This window comes from Takifugu flavidus, chromosome 14 (assembly GCF_003711565.1).
Source record: "Takifugu flavidus isolate HTHZ2018 chromosome 14, ASM371156v2, whole genome shotgun sequence".
Lineage (NCBI taxonomy): Eukaryota > Metazoa > Chordata > Actinopteri > Tetraodontiformes > Tetraodontidae > Takifugu > Takifugu flavidus.
The window spans coordinates 15,314,582-15,332,433 of record NC_079533.1 but is presented as its reverse complement, the minus strand read 5'-3'; the positions used below and the strand labels follow the sequence as shown (position 1 = coordinate 15,332,433).

The 17,852-nt window shown below is 44.6% G+C and overlaps 4 protein-coding genes across 8 annotated transcripts; 1 reads left to right on the top strand and 3 right to left on the bottom strand.

Moving 5' to 3' along the window:
- Positions 1–166: 166 nt before the first annotated feature.
- Positions 167–5,649, bottom strand: prob1 (proline-rich basic protein 1). Of its 2 annotated transcripts, none has more exons than XM_057054366.1 (5): positions 5,051–5,649; positions 3,800–4,182; positions 3,573–3,674; positions 3,289–3,475; positions 167–2,797 (listed from the first exon to the last, which is right to left on the bottom strand). In XM_057054366.1, exons 2-5 carry the CDS (start codon positions 4,151–4,153, stop codon positions 1,251–1,253), a joined length of 2,190 nt encoding a protein of 729 aa, XP_056910346.1. In that variant the 5' UTR covers positions 4,154–4,182; positions 5,051–5,649; the 3' UTR covers positions 167–1,250. The 2 variants fall into 2 exon arrangements, with proteins under 2 accessions (XP_056910346.1, XP_056910345.1); XM_057054365.1 differs by having other exon boundaries at positions 3,800–4,188; positions 5,051–5,648.
- Positions 5,650–6,305: 656 nt separating this feature from the next.
- Positions 6,306–9,138, top strand: mat2b (methionine adenosyltransferase 2 non-catalytic beta subunit). 4 transcript variants are annotated; one of them, XM_057054380.1, is made up of 7 exons: positions 6,306–6,472; positions 7,217–7,411; positions 7,533–7,647; positions 7,722–7,874; positions 7,946–8,139; positions 8,305–8,418; positions 8,504–9,138. In XM_057054380.1, the coding sequence occupies exons 1-7, from the start codon at positions 6,443–6,445 to the stop codon at positions 8,675–8,677; spliced, it is 975 nt and encodes a 324-aa protein (XP_056910360.1). In that variant the 5' UTR covers positions 6,306–6,442; the 3' UTR covers positions 8,678–9,138. The 4 variants fall into 4 exon arrangements, with proteins under 4 accessions (XP_056910360.1, XP_056910358.1, XP_056910359.1 ...); XM_057054378.1 differs by lacking the exon at positions 6,306–6,472 and adding an exon at positions 6,540–6,867 and having other exon boundaries at positions 7,201–7,411; XM_057054379.1 differs by lacking the exon at positions 6,306–6,472 and adding an exon at positions 6,549–6,829.
- A 659-nt stretch (positions 9,139–9,797) lies between these two features.
- Positions 9,798–12,402, bottom strand: kcnj15 (potassium inwardly rectifying channel subfamily J member 15). The gene is made up of 2 exons (XM_057054383.1): positions 12,220–12,402; positions 9,798–11,252 (listed from the first exon to the last, which is right to left on the bottom strand). Exon 2 carries the CDS (start codon positions 11,199–11,201, stop codon positions 10,185–10,187), a length of 1,017 nt encoding a protein of 338 aa, XP_056910363.1. The 5' UTR covers positions 11,202–11,252; positions 12,220–12,402; the 3' UTR covers positions 9,798–10,184.
- A 394-nt stretch (positions 12,403–12,796) lies between these two features.
- On the bottom strand, positions 12,797–17,327 carry smg8 (SMG8 nonsense mediated mRNA decay factor). The gene is made up of 5 exons (XM_057054364.1): positions 16,672–17,327; positions 15,521–16,424; positions 15,271–15,416; positions 14,236–15,120; positions 12,797–13,906 (listed from the first exon to the last, which is right to left on the bottom strand). Exons 1-5 carry the CDS (start codon positions 17,293–17,295, stop codon positions 13,697–13,699), a joined length of 2,769 nt encoding a protein of 922 aa, XP_056910344.1. The 5' UTR covers positions 17,296–17,327; the 3' UTR covers positions 12,797–13,696.
- Between the last annotated feature and the right edge of the window lie 525 nt (positions 17,328–17,852).

Sequence of the window (17,852 nt, the reverse complement as noted above, 5' to 3'; positions counted from 1 at the left end):
ATCCTGTAATTCTGCTGACACACAGAGTCCGGAACTGAAAAGAATTAACATTTTTAGGGCCTATTTGATTAAACCCTGAAAAGACAAGATGACAGAATGATGAAAAAGTCTTACTTTGTTTTATTTATAATTCCAAGAAGCAGCTTAAAAATCAGAGAACTGCACATTTACATTTAATCCATTTTTATTTATAACATCAGAGCTTACAAAAGGTGTTTTTGCCTTTCAGAAAACGCTTAATAAAAGTCCAAACTGTCTCAGGAAATGATGTGCAAAAAGTGGCAAAATGTTTCAACTGACATGCAAAATAGCAGCACGTTCATGAGTCTCACACATCTCTGTTTTAAAAGAGTCACTTCTGTTGCATTGAACTGGCTAAAACCCAAAACCAGACCCCAGAGATGATCTCCACCCATACCTCTGCACCTCACTCACAGTCCTTTGAAACTCAAGCTCAGTCCTCTGCAACTATTTCCAGACCTCTGCAACGTATCCATGTACATCTTTGTCCTGGAACTCTCCAACTTAATTTTTTTACACCTCCTCATCTATCTTTACGGTCAAGACCTTCTCTACAAATAAAGTGCCATAAAAACAACCTTTGTTGTGAACCTATAAAGAAACCTGCTTGACTTGATTGAGCTGAGGTAAGTTATAGAGCATTTCCATCCAGTTCAAATCACTTTTTAAAAAATCTTAAATACACCCAGAATTATCAGGGCTAATTAAAAATGTCAGATATGATCAAAACTCTAAACATACACAGTAAAGATAAATTACTGGAAACATCTTATTTCTAACTGATGTTATCTTCTTTATAAAAAAAATGTTGCCCTTGTGCCTCTGAAGTGTCTCAGAAGGTTTTAAACTTATCTAATTACTAAGTTTCTGCTTTTCATGCATTCTACAGACTCATCTTGTAAACCTGTGTCACTTGTAAAACGAGCAACCTTTGTGCAAAACTGTGTACAAAAACAAATCAAACTTCTTCAAAGTGAGATAAAAAAAATGTAAAAGTGAGGCGTGATTGCAAACAATACATAAATATCATAAAAATCATCTGTAGACATAAGGTGACAGTGTGTTTCCATGGTAACTTGTATGAGGTTTAATGATTTTAATAGTCTTCCTGGAAATTAATGCCAAGGCAGCAACACGCACAGAAAATGATGGTAATTTGCACGAAAAGGTGGCACGATGTTGTCCTCCTCCTCCTCATCATCATCATCACTGGATGGACTGTGATGTCATCACAGTGGTGTGTGTGAGAAATTAATGGATGGTGCGTTTAGGGGGAAAGGTAGAAAGGGGGGGGCATACAGTGGGGACACGGCAATTGTTGGCTGAAACTGCATGACTGACAGGATCGCTGGAGTGGGTTTCATCCCAGCAGGAGCAAAGGGGGCGGGGTTTCCAAAGCCCACAGGAAATGCACTGCACTTAGAAGTGGGACTGGATGCAGGTAGGAAAACCTGTACATACTGACCAGTTTCTGGATCCAGAAGCATCTTCCTTTGAGACTGTGGGGGTATATCCACATAGAAGCATTGGAGGGGGGTTTTGGGGTCTAACATGTGACTGGGTGTGGGAACATTCGAAAGTCCCCCAGATGTCGATCCAGCAGAATTTGAGGCACCGTTAACAGCAAGGAAACCCTGAACTCCAGTTACAAATGGCTGCTCCTCTGCCTGTAGCTGGGGTTTCTCCTGCGTTGCAGTTGTTGCTGTGTTACTGTGACTCTTCTGGTCTTCCGTCATCAAGTGAGGTGAGCGCAGCTCTTGCTGATTAGGGTAGTTTCCTGTCAAATCATTCTGATTCTCTTCAGGTTTTCTCAGAAGATGGAGGTTGGGTTGCAGGTGAGTTTGGATGTAGTTCAGAGGACCTTGCACGTAGCTCACCTTCCCCATGTGACGAACCATGGTGGGGGCGAAGGGAGGCAGGGCAGCTGGAGTGTAGAAGCAGGGTTGGAAGATCTGCTGAGAGTTTCCTGGGACAAACTGAGAGGGCAAACCCAGGATGGTGCTCTGTTCTTGGCTGGAGACCAGAGGATGGGTCACTTCAGGGTGTCTGGAGGCGGAGGGACAAACTGGAGGGTGGGTGACCTCGGAGGGGGGCAGTGAGCGCTGTGTCTTGTGACTCACGTCGCCAGCTCTCTCTGGACTAATGCTGTTTGATGGGGTATTAAGATTGGGTGACATAGTGGACAAAGCTACCCCAGCAGGGCCGAGGACATCGTCCCGTTGACTCCTGGTTACGATCGGCTCGCTGCCTCTTCTCTGCTGTGTGATTCGATGATTGGGTCTGTTGCTCTGATTCCTTTTCTGTGACTGCATGAGAGATGCAGTGACTTGCTTGACAGTTCCTCCTAAAGAATTCTTGGAGTGATCGTGACTTTTGACCCCCACCGCCTGCTGATAGGTGGGGGGTGGGCTTCCGCCCTGACCAACTAGCTTAAAGCCTAATGGCTTACTGTTATGTGAAGTAGACATGGTGTGGCTGTATGTGTTTTTAACCAAGCTCCTCATGTCTCTTACCACATGAATTGGAGCTTTAGTTACACCCCCACCTGTCTCACCTCCTGCTCCCTCGCTCACCCTCGGTTGCTCTACAGGCTGGGGGAGGTTGGGTACCATGGTGGGTTTAATCTTCCCATGAGGGGTTTTGGAGTGGTTCTGCTCTGCCTGCATCTTTTTAGATAGAACGTTCTTAATGATGCAGGACGCCATCTTTGTTTTACTTTCATCTAAAGAAAAAGACTTCTGCAGTCTCTGCTTTGAGTTTGCTCCAACATGCAACCCTGAAAACAAGAAATAGGAAATGACATTAGGTAAGAATTGAACCTTTCATTTTATTTCAAATTCCTTTCCTTTGGCTCAAATAAGTTGTTTTGGGGACTGGGCTGAGAAGTGGAGGGTTCAAGACCCGGTTTGCCCAAAACATGGAAGGTGTTTCGTGGCAGGGAAAGGTGCCAGAACACCTTCAGAGCACTGCCGGGGTACCCTTGAGCAAAGTACCAAAGCCACAAATGCTCACATAGGGCCCTGCGATGAACTGATAACCCTCCCAGGGGTGAACCCTGCCTTCACCCATATGTTTTCTCCTCCCCATGACCCCCAGAGGGAAAAAGCAGTTAAGTGGATGAGTTGTTTGGATAAAATGGAAGTCGTCCATAAAAAATTGCTCAAGTAAATTCCTCTTGATATCTTATTATTGTAATTGTAATATAAATCTGACATTAATTTCAAATAAAATGTTTTTGTCACATAAAAGGCAAAAAACAGATATTACCTTGATTGGCCCCTGCAATCAGGCCCCTGTAGACTCTGTAGCTGTCAGCATCACCGCTGGTGGTAGAGGCGGGCATACTGTGCTGACGTAGCAAAAGATCTGGCCGCTGGTGTGTACTGGGTGAGGGTGTGTTGTATGCTGACAACTCACTGCTGCCATCTTTGCCCTCAGCAGGGTCACTCCTCACCTGTATAGGCAGACAGGTAGGCAGACAGAAAGGTAGAGAGACAGACAGACGGGTAGAGAGAAACAGGGGTGGACAGATGAACAGTTTGGTATCTTACCTGTAACTTCTTCTCCTTGACAAAGTTTTCTTCCTCTTTCTTCTTCAGTTGAATCTGTCTTTTTGGGACCATCTTTGGCCCCTCCCCCTCCTGACTGTTTACCTGAATGACAGTGATGATGATGATGATGATGATGATGATGATGATGATGATGATGATGATGATGATGATGATGATCAGCAAAAACCACAAGCGAAATGTGAGGTTTCATTTTTCATGCAGCTCACCAGTGTTTCCATGGTGATATCCACACACTCAAAGGTGCACTCTTCATCATCTGATGAGATGATGACAGAGGGAGAGAAGTGGAGGGAAAGATCTTCTTCCGACCAGTCACTGATAGTTCCATCTTCATCTTCGTCACAGTGAGGGGTGGAGGACACATCCAGGTAGTTTGACTCGGACTGACCTGTGCTGGTGACCTGGGCCTGTTTAACATTAGCTGACACAGAACCTGGAGGGACGATTCCTGGCTCAGATTCATGATGAGGCAGGAGATCAACTTCAGGGCAGCGATGAGCACTGAGGAAGACCTCCTTCTCGTTTCGTCTTCCTCCTCCTCCATCTGGTTTGCTGTTCATGGTTTAATTTGTTGGGTTTTTGACTGCTTCTGTTTCTGAAGAAAATCAATATGGTTAAATATGAAATTGCACACTGACTCATGGCAGCATCAGTGTGCTTGCTATAAATAGTTCCTGGAACTTCTCCTGCATGTAGCCCATTGTTGTTGGCATTGCCTCTCTTGTAAATGCATGTTCAGCTCCACCAGCTCATCTCCTGTGAACATTTTCGTGCCAGTTGCTTCATCATCCTCTGCAGTTTACAGTAACAACACCTGTCAGTGTTCCACCTGTCTACATCTTTTATGTCTGTCACAATGAGTAAGACCTCTCCTATTAGTCTAAGGTTCCTCCTAAAGTTCCTCCCACAGACCAGTGAAAATGAGACGGTTGTATTTATCGGCTTTAGTTCGAGATGAAAATAGAAACATAAAATCACATAATCTTCCAAACAAATAAGATGAACAAGGATGTTGGTAAATATATGGTAGAATCCTTCTTTCAAAGAGGAAATAAAAACATTTAATTGCGAATTGAGCCGTTGACACAATGAGCACAGAGGGAAATGTTGATGGCAACTCGGCAACGGAAAACAAAACCATCTGCAGAACTGGGATGACAACACACGCAACCAGCGTCAGATGAGTTTAACCTGCAGCTCCCATCGTAACACATCAAACAAAGACAACAGTAATCATTAAAAAGAGACAATCCATGCCTCACAGGCTGTTGTCGTGGCAACACGACTGTTCAGGTGGCCTTAAACACGTTTTCTCCTCTTTTTGATTTTCAGTCATTTATGGCTGACTTGTTCAACCTGCTGGAGTTTCCTACTTTTTCTGCACTTATGCAGTTAAAGAAAATTATTGGAATGTAGGATTTTCACATTCTTGGTTAAGAGATCTGATTGAGGCTCACCTCTGAAGGCTGATCCTGGTTTTGGTTCCAACGTTCAGGGTCCAGGTTCAGGTTCAGGTCGGGGGAATCTTTCTTTGCAGTCGCTCCAGTGATTCAAATTCAACTGGTTCCGTTGTTCTGTGCTGAGTGGCACGCGGTGTTGGGGTGCCCAAGAGCCTCCAGGGAAGTGTTGATGACAGAGCACAGGCTTAAAGAAAGAGAGAGAGGGCGGGCGAGAGACACCGAAAGAGACATAGAGGTAAACAGACAGACTCAGTATCAGAGTGCAGCCGACTATTTTTGGAGGTGACTGACAGACGAGGCTGCGACTTGAACCCCTCCACCTCCCTGGGTGTCAGAGCATGAGTGCACACAGTTTCGTTATGTAGGGGAAGCAGAACATAACATAACTAGCATAACATACCTCCTGAATATTTTACGCCTTCAAATATTGCTGGTTACTGCTGAGGGCTAATAAGCTGTTTCCACCTGACAGAACTATATAGAGGTTAACAAATTCAGATACTGTCTTTAAATCACTCCAAGTGAATCTACAAACATTAAACCATCAGTCATTAAACATCAAAACATTCAATACTAATCATTTGAATCAAGACACCAATTAAGAGCCTCATATCCAAGGTTTCACCAAAGAGCATCTTTATACAGTCATCTTTAAAAACTACAAATCTCTCTAATTTCTCAAGCCAAACAAGCTTGTTAGCTAGTAGGAACTGCATTCATTTTATAGTCTGTTTAACCAGCACATATGTTGAGTTAGTTAGTTTTGAAATCTCACACCCGACTCAACATTTAACTGCATTGAAAAATTGTAGAAATTATGGACTTGAGTGAGAGACACCTGTGGACTGCGGAGTGACCTGCAACAGTAATGTACTGCAAGAAGGAAACTATACAGTCATAGATGCATCAACAAAGACCTATATTTTCTAATTTTTCTAAACCAAAATGTGTGATATATTTTAATATAAACATTTTAAACAATACATTCTCAATAACATTTGCTCTCTTTATCTAAAACCTTCACCAATTTCAATAAAAGAAAAACAACGACAAAATACAGCATGTTCAGACAGTGTATACTGAAGCTTACTCGAAAAGTTAACAAGCATTTAAGCATTTAAATGATACTAGAGAATGCCGCGTAAAACATACAGTGCAAGACTACCGGTAAATGGTTGGGGGAAATAATACATCTCCTGACCAGGGGTGGCGGAAGAGAGTCTCAGAGATGAATAGGTAGAAGAAAAAAAGAAGAAGAAGAACAAGGCCGGGACCAGGAAGAAGAAAGGGAGAAACAACTCTTAACCGTGTATTCATTTTCGAATACCTATCTCCTTGTTTTATTTTAGTTCTGGTGTCTGCTCGTCTGTGAGCTACTCTTCTGTACAGATGCCTGGGTCTGAGTTCGGAGGTTCGCAGGTGAATATAAACATTTGTTGACGAATATTTTTATGAGGAGATCTGTTGTCCTGCTCAACCAACAGCACAGTCCCGTTTTGAAGGCTTTACCGGCGTTTCCCTCTCGTCTATTAATCTCAATCATCATCTTTTAGCTCGTCGGCTAGCGTCCTCTGTCACACCACGACAACTGCTTTACGACCAACAGCTGATCGGTCTGAAGTCGGAAGCGGAAGAGCTGCAGCGGAAAAACTGCGTATCAGAAAATTAGAGGCGGCCGTCATAACCGATTATAAATTCGACCAACATTATATAGAAGAAATGAGTCGTGCTGATTTGAGGATTATGTTCAGTCCAGGCCGAGTGCAGCTGGTCCAGGTAGAGTCGCACCTGTTAAAGGCTAACTCTGCTAATAGGTAACAACATAGACGAGGTTTATCTACTGCAGGCTCTGGGAGTCTTTTACGCTTCATTAAAACTGGTATTGGTTGACAGAAATGTGCTTTTCGTTGACGTTTTTATTTCTATAACGTGATTGATCAAATATGTGTTACCACATAATAGTTCCTGGGAAACTCTTCCACAGTTGTTTTCAATCAGATATTACTTGTAGCTCGAGTCTGATCCGCCGACCGAGTGTTGAGACACGCATAGATTTAGTTTCATGTTAGCAATCGATTGTTTGATTGGTTTATATGATGAAGTAGACGATTGTACTATTAGTAGTAGTACTGGTAGTATTAATGTAGTACTTTGACTGGACAGGAGGAGACTATGGACCAGGCTCCCAAGGTTCTGGTGACCGGGGCAACGGGTCTACTGGGTCGAGCCGTCTGCAGGGAGTTTCAGAACAACAGCTGGGCAGTTCTTGGAATCGGATTCAGGAGAGCCAGATCTGGAATACTGCGCTGTGACCTGACCGATGAGGAAGCTGTCAGAGGACTGCTACAAGATTATAAGGTACCATGCATGTTCGAGAACATTTTGCACAGTATGAATTACAACATCCAGAACAGGAAGTATTATGCGTTAATGTAATTCAGTAAGTACTCATATCTAGTTTCAAACATGTCTGTTTCAGCCTGATGTGATCATCCACTGTGCTGCAGAGAGACGTCCAGATGTGGTGGAGAGGCACACTGAAGCGGCTGTAAATCTCAATGTGCACACCACGAGCACACTTGCAAAGGAGGCAGGTGGGTGATGGCCTAATCAGACTGCTGTTTATGGTCCATTAAAACCAAATTTAAATGTGCGCCCGTGTGTGCAGCTGCTTGTGGGGCCTTCTTCCTATACATCAGTACGGACTACGTGTTTGATGGGAGGAATCCTCCGTATGGTGAAGACGACACCCCAAATCCTCTTAATGTTTATGGACGCAGCAAACTGGAGGGAGAGAGAGAGACACTCAGACACTGTCCAGGTACCTGTCTGTTTCTCAGCTTTCTCTCTCTCTCCTCACATTCAAGTTGCGCATATCATGCTCTGTATCAGGGGCGGTAGTCCTGCGAGTGCCCGTGTTGTTTGGAGAGGTGGAGACAGTGTCTGAAAGTGCGGTGACGTGTCTGTGGCTGCGGGTCCAGGAGGCTACCGAGGGCAGTACTCTGGATCACTGTCAGCAGAGGTTCCCCACAGACACCCGGGATGTGGCAGCCGTCTGCAGGAAGTTGTCAGAGAGAGCGAGACAGGTATCTAAATAGGCTGTCTGACCGATTCACCTGACAGATTATTGGTTTGTCTCACCCTCTGCCTGTTTCTCTTGCATCACTCAGTGTCTCTCTCATCTCTTCTGTCTCTACCATCTGTCATTATCTCTTAGTCCACACATCTGACCACTTCTCTTTATCTTACAGGATCCATCTATCAGAGGAATCTTTCATTTTTCAGCTAAAGAGCAGATGACCAAATATGAGATGGCCATTGCGATCGCTCAGGCCTTTAACTTGCCGTCCAACCACCTCATACCTGTAAATATTGATACAGAGATATGTCAAGAAATTGATGGAGATGTTGTTGGTGGTAGTATTTTATACACCTTGTGTCTCTCTGCAGCTGACAGAACAGCCGGCCGCATCAACTCTTCGGCCCTTGAACAGTCAGTTGAATTGTTCTCGTCTGGAGCTGCTGAACCTCAGTGTGGAGCCACGACCGTTTACCTCTGCAATTGTTGACAGTCTGTGGCCCTTCACACCTGACAAACGCTGGAGACAGACAGTCTTTCACTGACAGACAGACACAGTAGTGATGAGAAAGACAAGCAAGCAGGTAGTCACACACGCACAAGAACGTGAACCCCTGTGATGAGTCGATGAGTCGAGACAGGAAGTGAAAGAGAGAATTTCCTTCGCAGTCCTTCACTGATTTTAGGATCTGGCTGTCGCCACCTACTGACCAAAATATTTATTCTTCTATTTATGTTGTCTCGTACATTTCAGACTAAAGAAAACACATTTCTGTTGAATTTCTGTTGATTGACAGGTAACATACAAGTGTGTCTATTGCCTGACGTGAGAGGTGACACTGATGTACTGGTGTGTTTAAGTCCACCGTTTAGTTGATCTATATGTGCGTAAGTTGTAAAATGTGAGCTGCTTGTTGAAGCTGAAAATTAGACCAGTGATATTCTTTATTATTATTGCACACTCAGTAAAAGACTCAGTAGTACACATTAAATATCTGAAACATTGTCTGTGTCTCCATTTGTCAAAGTTGTGTCAAGACAAGGTGAATCATTCTTGGAATCAAAGCATCATTTGCTTGTTTTTTAAGACAGTGGGTGCAAAAGTCACGTTAACCATGTAGCTGAAGAGTGAAGCTGAGGGCGGCCTCCTACACAATACAGTCAGTTTCACCTGACATATATTTACCACTTTTACACAAAATATCGTAATAACCTTTTTCCCGCTGTACAAATAATCAAGCACCCGTAAATCTGACAGGTGACACAGGTTGCTGGCTGCATGTTGTAGTAAAAGTCTGAAGTTTATTTAAAATTGTATACTTGGGTGTTTAGAGTTTGGTTTGGCCAGGAAAGGATGTGTGTGCCAGATGTGTCTAAGTCCTTCAGTTGACAATCTTAGTCATTTCTGGCAACAGATGAAAAAGTAACCCATTTGGTATGAAACTCAGGAAATCAGGGAGGTCCAGCACGAGGACTGATATTTGTCTAAAACCCATAATTTGTCTCTGATAACAAAGAAGTTTCTGGCAGAAAAAGTTCACTTGTGTTTTGGAGTGAAAGGCTGTTTTGACCCGATACAGTTGCCTGCAGCTCCAGCAGCTGTTTGCTCATCTTCATTGTTGCTACAACAGAAGCTCAAAACATGAGACCATGAAACGGAACCGGTTTTATCCTTCAAACACATTTATACAGCCTTTAATCCTGTATTATATCCAATATCCACATATTTCATCTGTTTGACATTGCTCGGTTAACACAATCAGGGTTCAACTAATGTTTGTTTAATCTTAACGTAGATGCTCGATATAAGCTAGTTCCAAACTTTAGAAACTTTTTTCAAGTAAGAAAATGGGCCTTCATCCTTCAGTTAGAAATGTTGTAAAATGTGTGAGACCAACAATGAAACTATAACATGAATACGTCAGTTTAGTAATTCACTAATAAAAAGGAAAATGAAATGATATGGTTCCACATGTAGATCAACTTGAAATTGACGTCAGACATCAGCAAACGAGTGTCAGGCCTTAAACTCCCAACAGCGCTGCATTTCTTCTACTCTTTCTTATAGTCCTCCTCCAATTTTAGCTTCTCTTGGTCATTACTATGAAAGCCGGCGTTGCTGCTCAACTGCACCTTATCAAAGAAGTTGAAATCCGCCACGTAGCGACCCCCCGTGGTGCTGAACAGCACCGGCTTGAACTCGTATCCCCAGAGGATCTCCTGAGGGATGTAAGAGGTGCGACTCTGGCACGTGGCTGCGGTGGACTCCATGGTGGCATTGAGGGTGACCAGCAGCTCAAAATCACGCCTGCGCAGGTTTTCAGCGTTCAGACCTGCCAGCGGGCTGTGCTCATCCAGGACGTGGTAGAAGGTGAGCGGGAGGATGAGGAAAGGGCAGTCGCCGCTGGAGTCCATGTAAAAATCCACAGGGCTTTGGTTGACCAGGGTCTTCTCACCTTCCTGTGTAACGTTGGGGTGGAGGAGCTTCCCTGTTACCTGGCACTGGATCAGGAGACTCTTCCTCATGTTGGCCACCCTCACCATCAGACACAGCTTACCCTGGCGTCGACAGATCACCGCCACCTGGCTGAACTTGATGGTCTCCGATCGCTTCTTGGGCCGAGCCAGTTTGGCGAGGAAGGCACCGGTGACGAAGATCTCAGCGAGGCCTGTGATGACGAGCTGTGCCACCAGAGTGAAGATGGCCAGTGGACACTCCTCTGAGATGTAGCGAAAACCATAGCCGATGGTGGTCTGGGACTCCAGGGAGAAGAGGAAGGCTCCAGTGAGCGTCCCTACGTTCATCACACAGGGCGTGTGGGTGGAATTCAAACCAGCCTCAAAGTCTCCGTTGCCCATGCCGATGAAGTAGAAGATGACGCCAAAGATAAACCAAGTCATGACAAAGGTGGAGGCGAAAAGAGTAAGTTTGTAGCGCCACTTCATGTCCACCACGGTGGTCCAGATGTCATGCAGGTACAACTTGACCATGCCTTCCACGTTGTCGATTCGCACATTGTTGTGGCCGTCTTTGGACACGATCCTCCGCTCAGCCGTGGACCTGACCATGATGTTCTTGGTCAATTAAATAGAGAGGTGGGTCTCAAAATGGATCAGAAACTGTCAAAAAAAAGACAAAAACAGAGGATGCTGGACTGACATCATAATCTTGATATAGTCAAAAGGTCTTTCCACACAACATGTTCTTAGGAAACCAGAATTAACCAGAGACCCAGGAGGCCCGAGCTGGAGTCAAAGCTGGAACCTTCCTGGTTTCTCTTCTTTGACTCCACCTTTTGACAACAGAGGTTGGTGGAATATGATATGAGCTGTCTTACTTGGTTTTCCAGTATTATGGTGTGCCGGTAACTGCCGGTAGAGCAGCTACAAACTTCATTGTGGAAATGTTTTGAGCAAAACTGATTTCAGAGCTGAAAACTTTATTTCTTAACAGCTCCTGTTTATTTAACTACCTGTTCATCACGCAATCACATGTTTATATGAAGATGGATGACATGAAACAGCCGCTGAAGCAAAGCTGAACCACCTGGTGGCTGACTGCAGTAACAGTAAAAACTAAAAAAACAAACAGGTAAAACTGAAAAAAAATCACCATTTCCATCATGTTGCACCATGTCTGAATGTTCTGTCCGAGCTTTAAAGACATGAAAATGTGTGCTGACATTAATGAATGTTCTCAATGATCATTGCATTAAGAATTCAGCTAAAATTCTTTAAAAAAAGAGTAAAATTACAAGTAGGCCTTATTATCCTAAAACCGTTTAAACCAGACTAGTACAATACTGCGATTATTTAACCCTAAATAGTCTACCTGAATACAGTATTTTAATTATTTTAAAAAATATTTTCATGTTTAAGAATTGTATAGATTCTGAGAAAGACCTCAAATTTGGTTGTAATGTCTAAAAGTTAAATCCTTCGGGTTAATCGTACACCGTAGCCGCACTTCACTTCTGTTTAAGCAATGGCAGAAACTGCAAGTTAATACTAGTTAAAGATTTGCAGCAAGCTAACTTATAGAAGGCTAGTAAAATGAAAAGACCAATTCTGTTCCAGTTCTACTCACGGTCTCAGGTGTTCTTCCTTTGGTTGTCTGGGTGTTCTGTCATCTGATTCTGGGACAGAACATCCAGTTCAGTGTCTTCTATTGTTCCAGCCTGTGAGAGTGGAACGTTGACAGTAGTGAGTTGAGCCAGGAGCTTGGATCTGCTTGTAGGCTGGCTCTTGTTCCCCCGCCTCATTTTACCTGTCAGCAGGTGGGAACAGCAGCACTTGAGCTTTGTTGTGTTCCTTTTATGGCTGTTGTTGCTTTACACACATGCCCAGATTTACTGCTCAAGTGTCCAAGGCTTTCATGAAGGACGAACAACTGGACGGGCTACATGAGATGACAGTCCGAATACATTTATATTAACGTTTGACTGGTGACAGAAACACATTTTTGAGTCTTTATGTTTGTTTGTTTCTTTTTGTCCTAACGGAGCTTATTTAACTTTCTGACCTTGAACAACAGTCCTCAGCTTTGGTATTAACCTAATTCTTACTTTCCACATTCCTGGAGACTGTGTGTGTGTGTGTGTGTGTGTGTATAAACTATGAATGATTGACTCTGTGTCCAGCAGTAAAAGATGTTATCACCAACCTTAAGACGAAAAGTTGGATTAGACTTTATTCAATTGTAATAAAACAACAAAATAAATCATAAAATAATAACTTTACATAATGGACATAGACCAGGGAGTAAAACAAATTTTAAAAGTATCTGTTGGTTTGAATAAAGCTTTTACCGTGAAATAATGAAAGCTCATCATTTAACAATTGCAGTAGGGTTAGCTTGAAGGTCCTCGGGCGCGATAATTAGCTGTGTCGTTACTTTATTCCTTAATTTCCCTGAAGGAACCTCCCAAAGGCATTAATTGTGTCGCCCATCGACCCACGGGTAGAAATTAGCCCCCTCTAGTGGACAAGAAGCGAAACGCGTTCATTTGGAAGTTAACAAAATCATCCTATTTGATAGCTCAGTCTTTATTTTCATTAAATCATTTTTCCCCCATCGATGATAAACATCACTTATATCACCAGCAACACAGTGACAGCTTTTTACTCAATGGATTATTTTTTATCTGACTATGATGTCACATCTGAAGCTGAAACTCTCAATGTGAAACAAAACTGTTTATTGAAACTCTGATCACACCATGCTTGATAGGTAGTAACAGAAAGTCATGGAGCCACTGCTGGGGACAACTATGCTGCTGCACCGGTGGCTATATGTTTTAAAACCATTTTCACTTTGTCACTCCTACATTATGTCTTTTACCTCCAACACAGCTCAGTCTGACCACTTGATCAAGAGTCCCATTAAGAATGTGAGGGAGATGTTTGCCTCTTTCCCAGCCTCTCTCATCACATCCAACACTGCCACTATGCTCCTCTCAGGAGAAAATATGGTGCCGTCACTGCCCGATGAGGGTGGGAAACTTTACTCATCCTGTAGCAGGAGGTGTAAAGAAGCCTGGTTCCCAGCAGGCGTGCAGCTACTGCTATGGTGGAGGGATGGCAGTGGTGGCCTTCAAGATCCCTCGCAGCACCTTGTAGTTGTTGAGTGGCTGGTTCTCTTTGGGGGGGTAACAGGGGCCGTGATCTGTTGAGTAGGAATAAGGGAAGCGCAGGACCCAAAAACTATCAGGTGGCAACATGATATCTGTCTGTTCAGGATGGAAGAGTGGACAGGGAGGAGGACCAGGCTGGACCTGAAAATGGAGATGCAGTTTTAGTAAAACCAAACATTTGCTCATCCGTTCATGTCAAAACGGAAGGTCAGTGTAATTAACAGGGCGCAAGAACGGCTCAGTCAGTGCATTTAAAGAATAAATCCCACGGTTATTGATCGATTTAAGCTGACTCGGCTCAATAAATCAATGAGTAATAACTCGTTTCCTAAGGGTCCTTAAACAAACCAGAGTAAAAAGATTTTAAGGTAAAATGCAAATGCACAAATTTCTACACGTCTGCTCAGTGATGTTTTAGCCGCCACACCACTGTAAATCTTTAAATATTCATATTCATGAGGCGTGTTTACCTGTGGGTTGAGCGTAACCTCCAGGGGGGCATCCGGCACCACAACAAACAAACGAAGCAACTGGGCAAAGTGGGGCTTCAGGCCACGGCCCTGAGAAGGGGAGGGGATGTAAAGTGGCATGTCGGCATTCAACACCTTGGTGGCAGGATCTTTGGTGCCGCCTGGCCCCAGAACCTTGACGATTTTATCAGGCCCTGAGCTAATGAAGCGTCTTCCTCTGCTGTCTTCATACTCGAAGCCCACAAAGACCCGGGCCATGTCATCCCTCCTTCGATTCCGGCCAAGCCCTCCGGTGCTACCTCGCTTTCCCATCAGGGTTTTGTTGGGGGCAGGCCACGAGGACGTGCCTCCATCCAAACTATCCATCAGTCCCGCGTCCTCTTCTGAGCGAGAGCGAATCACTATGTCCCAAGGCAAAAGGAAGGAGGAGCCAGGGAGGAAACTTGGCTGTTCCAGGCCAGTGTGACAGTTGTAGGACTTGGCTGGACCCAGTTTGACCAGTGACCAGCTGGAGAACTTGGGAAGAAGGCCCTTGGGACAGCCAGAGTGCATCATACCTGGCAGGTACTCCACAGTGGAGGGCTGGCGGTCCACAAGGCTCGGCCTCTTTTGCTGAACTTGCGCTTCAGTGCCATCCCCTTCCTCATAGGCCCCCAGGCTGTCTGTGGAGTGGCCTAGGCTGAGAGCCAGGCTGAGGCTTGGCTCTCCTGGTGTGTGGCTTTGAGCCGTGCTGGGCTCCTTTTGCCGCTCTGCATCACCGGAGCCTGAAGCCTCGCACGGATGACACTGGTCTTGGTTGGTGGCTGGGGCTGGGTCGGGAGTGCTGGGCTGGAACACTGGAAACTCTATCCTCTCCAGTTTCTCACAGCATTTCTCCTCCAGGATCTATTCGGGAGGAGAAAACTGTTATGACCGACCTGGACAAATGAGGACTAGATCTGAGCCAGGGGAAGCAGTGGGGCAACGTTGTGAGATTCATTTACCAACATTAGGAAACACTATTTTTGCCAGCTAAGCACATTGGTTCATTCTGACCTGGTAGAAATCATAATTGGCAGCCTTGATGTCAAAAGGGTCGTCACGAGGAGCCTGTTTCTTGCCACAGTTGCAGGAGCTGGTGGAGCGCCCCCTGCTGTTGTGGTTCATAATGGGAGGGTTATGGTCCATGTCGGGCTTCTCTCCTGCCCAAATTAATGGCACATTTCTCAAATTATTTACTGTATTGTACAACAAGAAAAAAGGAAATCCATGCATTCAAATCCAGCATGATGAAGGCTGTACTCACCTGATTGAGGCAGCAGGTGGAACTTGTGGACACAATGTTGGTCAGTCAGGCTTCGTTCCTCACACAGCTGGTGGCCATTGCTCCAGAATTTGTAGCAGTCCTCATGAAGCTGCAGAGCATAGCGCTGGAAAGCCACACCACGAGCATGCTGGCTGTACACCCGCAGTGCCTGGGCCAGCTGGTTTTTGTGCACGGTTGTGGTGTAGTTATGAGGCAGGTTGGACTGGTAGGCACTGTGAGCCAGTGGCAAAGCTTTCTGGCACCTGTTCTCTGAGAATTTGGTGTCAGCCTCGAGGAATCCCTCCAACACTTTTAGCTGACCTTGCACTTTTGTGGCCAACTCTGCCAGCTCTTCTTCTGTGTTGCTGATTAGTACTTGGTGGAGTCTGGAGGCCACCTGGACCCATTTGGAGTAGGATGGCAGCTCAAAGTGTGAAGGCTGCGGGTTGCGGCCAACACTGTCATCAAACCCCTTTTTTGTGAGAACCAGATCTATGTGTTGCCAAAGGAACTCCTTCAGGCTGCAGTCTAACAGCTGACTGCCCATCAACATGGTACCCGAGTCCCCACTGAAGCTGACTTGTCGAGTTGAACGTCTCATCTGCTGGTAGCGCCTTGGCCCAGACACTGTCATGGTAGAGTCCTGCTCGTACAGGGTGCAGTTGGAACGCAGCTGACCAAGTAAAACCCCCACAGGATCTTCATCTGCCGTTGGTATCACGTACACAAATGCTTGGTTGGCAGGCACGGTAAACAAGCAGTTACTGCTTTGGTTGGTCAGGACCCTGCTTTTACGAAAAATGCGGTATATTTGGTCCTCCAGGGCATGTTGAAGCCTTCTCCTGGGAGAGTGCTTTTTGGCCTTGTCAGGGTTTCCTGCAGAGTCGGAACCATTTCCAGACACCTATCAGTAATAAAAATAAGGAAAAGGTAACAAATTTAAAAGACAAGCTGCTTATTGGGACTGACAATACTTTGAACTATTTTTGAATCCCTTTAAATGTACAGTTTCTGGCAAAAGTATTCATGTACTATTTATCAAGTCAAAAGAAAAACATTCGCCATCTTAATATTCAGTTCTGCATATTTTTTAGTTGCCTGTTTGACCCGCTGTTTGTCAATAGGAAAAGGTCCTACTGGTAGGTGAATACCTTCAGTGATCCGTTCATGTGGAACACGAAGAGCAGGCGAGGCGGACAGGGCCGACAGTTCACCTTCCACTCTTTGGACACCGGACAGTCTTTGATGGCAGCTCGGATCAGAGGCAAAACTTTCTGTCGCAGGGCGTCAAGGGCCCTGAAGAGCCGGTCGTAAGAGACGTCAAATGTCTGATTTGGGTGGACAAGGAGGAGAACGTGGCACACAGAGAACATGTAGAGCAAGTGGAGGCATTGTTGCCTCTCCAAACCTTTCCAGAAGTCGTGCGCGTCGGAGTGGACGATGCCCGCACTTAGAGACTGACAGGCCCGCAGTAGTTGTCGACTGTCGCAAACGGAGGAAAGTAATAGATATAGTACCCGACTCTCCTGGTTATAAAATGCCTGTATTTGACTCTCCGGGGCGCCACCGTCGTCTGCTTCGCTAAACAGCGAGAATACGTGTTTGTCCGCCAGAATGTTAATAAGAGACTCTTTGGCTGCAGCAGACTGCATGTTGCTTTTACCGAAAACACCCACAACACATATATCATCATCCCGGTGAGTAGTATCATCCTGGGTCTCTGTCCGAAGCAAAGAACCGATACTGACAGCAAAAGACATGTTCGCTCCCTTCATGACGAATTCTGGAGGAATGAAAACAACGACGCACACATTTCCGGTCATATTTCCGGGTTCTTAAAGCTAAACGTCCGGATAGGAACAACATCGTTTTTCAGTTTACTCATTTGTTCTTGATTTAATTTTGTAGATAGATTTTTTGTAGATATCCATAATGAAGAAATCCAAGGTCCAGGTTCAAGTAAAAAAATAGCCTTATGGGTTCCTGAATATAACAAAGGGGAACAGTATTCATAGACTACCAGAAAATGCTTTTCAGGAGTCAGAAAGGACAATATACTTTATTCAGTACAATATAACACTTACGCAACATTTACGTACTTTCTTTAACAATAACTCCATCACGAGTCCCATTTTAATAAACCATTACTGACATACTGTAAATATGAACAATAATGTCACCTTTTTACATTTTCCCCAGGCATAGCCTAAATTGCGACAATAACAATAGTCTGAACACCCCCAAAAAACAAACAAAAAACTAAAGATAAACAACTCTCTTTTAACAGGAACAAACCTTGAGCAGAACACAACCCTTATGGGCGAACCCATGT

Bases quoted from the DNA above. Each gene is read 5' to 3' on its own strand.
- prob1 (XM_057054366.1), bottom strand. From the start codon at position 4,153: ATGAACAGCAAACCAGATGGAGGAGGAGGAAGACGAAACGAGAAGGAG. The intron at 3,675-3,799 runs GTGAGCTGCATG...ACTGTCATTCAG, and splicing joins ATATCACCATGGAAACACTG to GTAAACAGTCAGGAGGGGGA. The intron at 2,798-3,288 runs GTAATATCTGTT...TCTTGTTTTCAG, and splicing joins GATTGCAGGGGCCAATCAAG to GGTTGCATGTTGGAGCAAAC.
- mat2b (XM_057054378.1), top strand. From the start codon at position 6,773: ATGAGTCGTGCTGATTTGAGGATTATGTTCAGTCCAGGCCGAGTGCAG. The intron at 7,412-7,532 runs GTACCATGCATG...TGTCTGTTTCAG, and splicing joins GACTGCTACAAGATTATAAG to CCTGATGTGATCATCCACTG. The intron at 8,140-8,304 runs GTATCTAAATAG...TTTATCTTACAG, and splicing joins TGTCAGAGAGAGCGAGACAG to GATCCATCTATCAGAGGAAT.
- kcnj15 (XM_057054383.1), bottom strand. From the start codon at position 11,201: ATGGTCAGGTCCACGGCTGAGCGGAGGATCGTGTCCAAAGACGGCCAC.
- smg8 (XM_057054364.1), bottom strand. From the start codon at position 17,295: ATGAAGGGAGCGAACATGTCTTTTGCTGTCAGTATCGGTTCTTTGCTT. The intron at 16,425-16,671 runs GTATTCACCTAC...TATTACTGATAG, and splicing joins ACATGAACGGATCACTGAAG to GTGTCTGGAAATGGTTCCGA. The intron at 15,121-15,270 runs GTCAGAATGAAC...CCTCCCGAATAG, and splicing joins CCAATTATGATTTCTACCAG to ATCCTGGAGGAGAAATGCTG.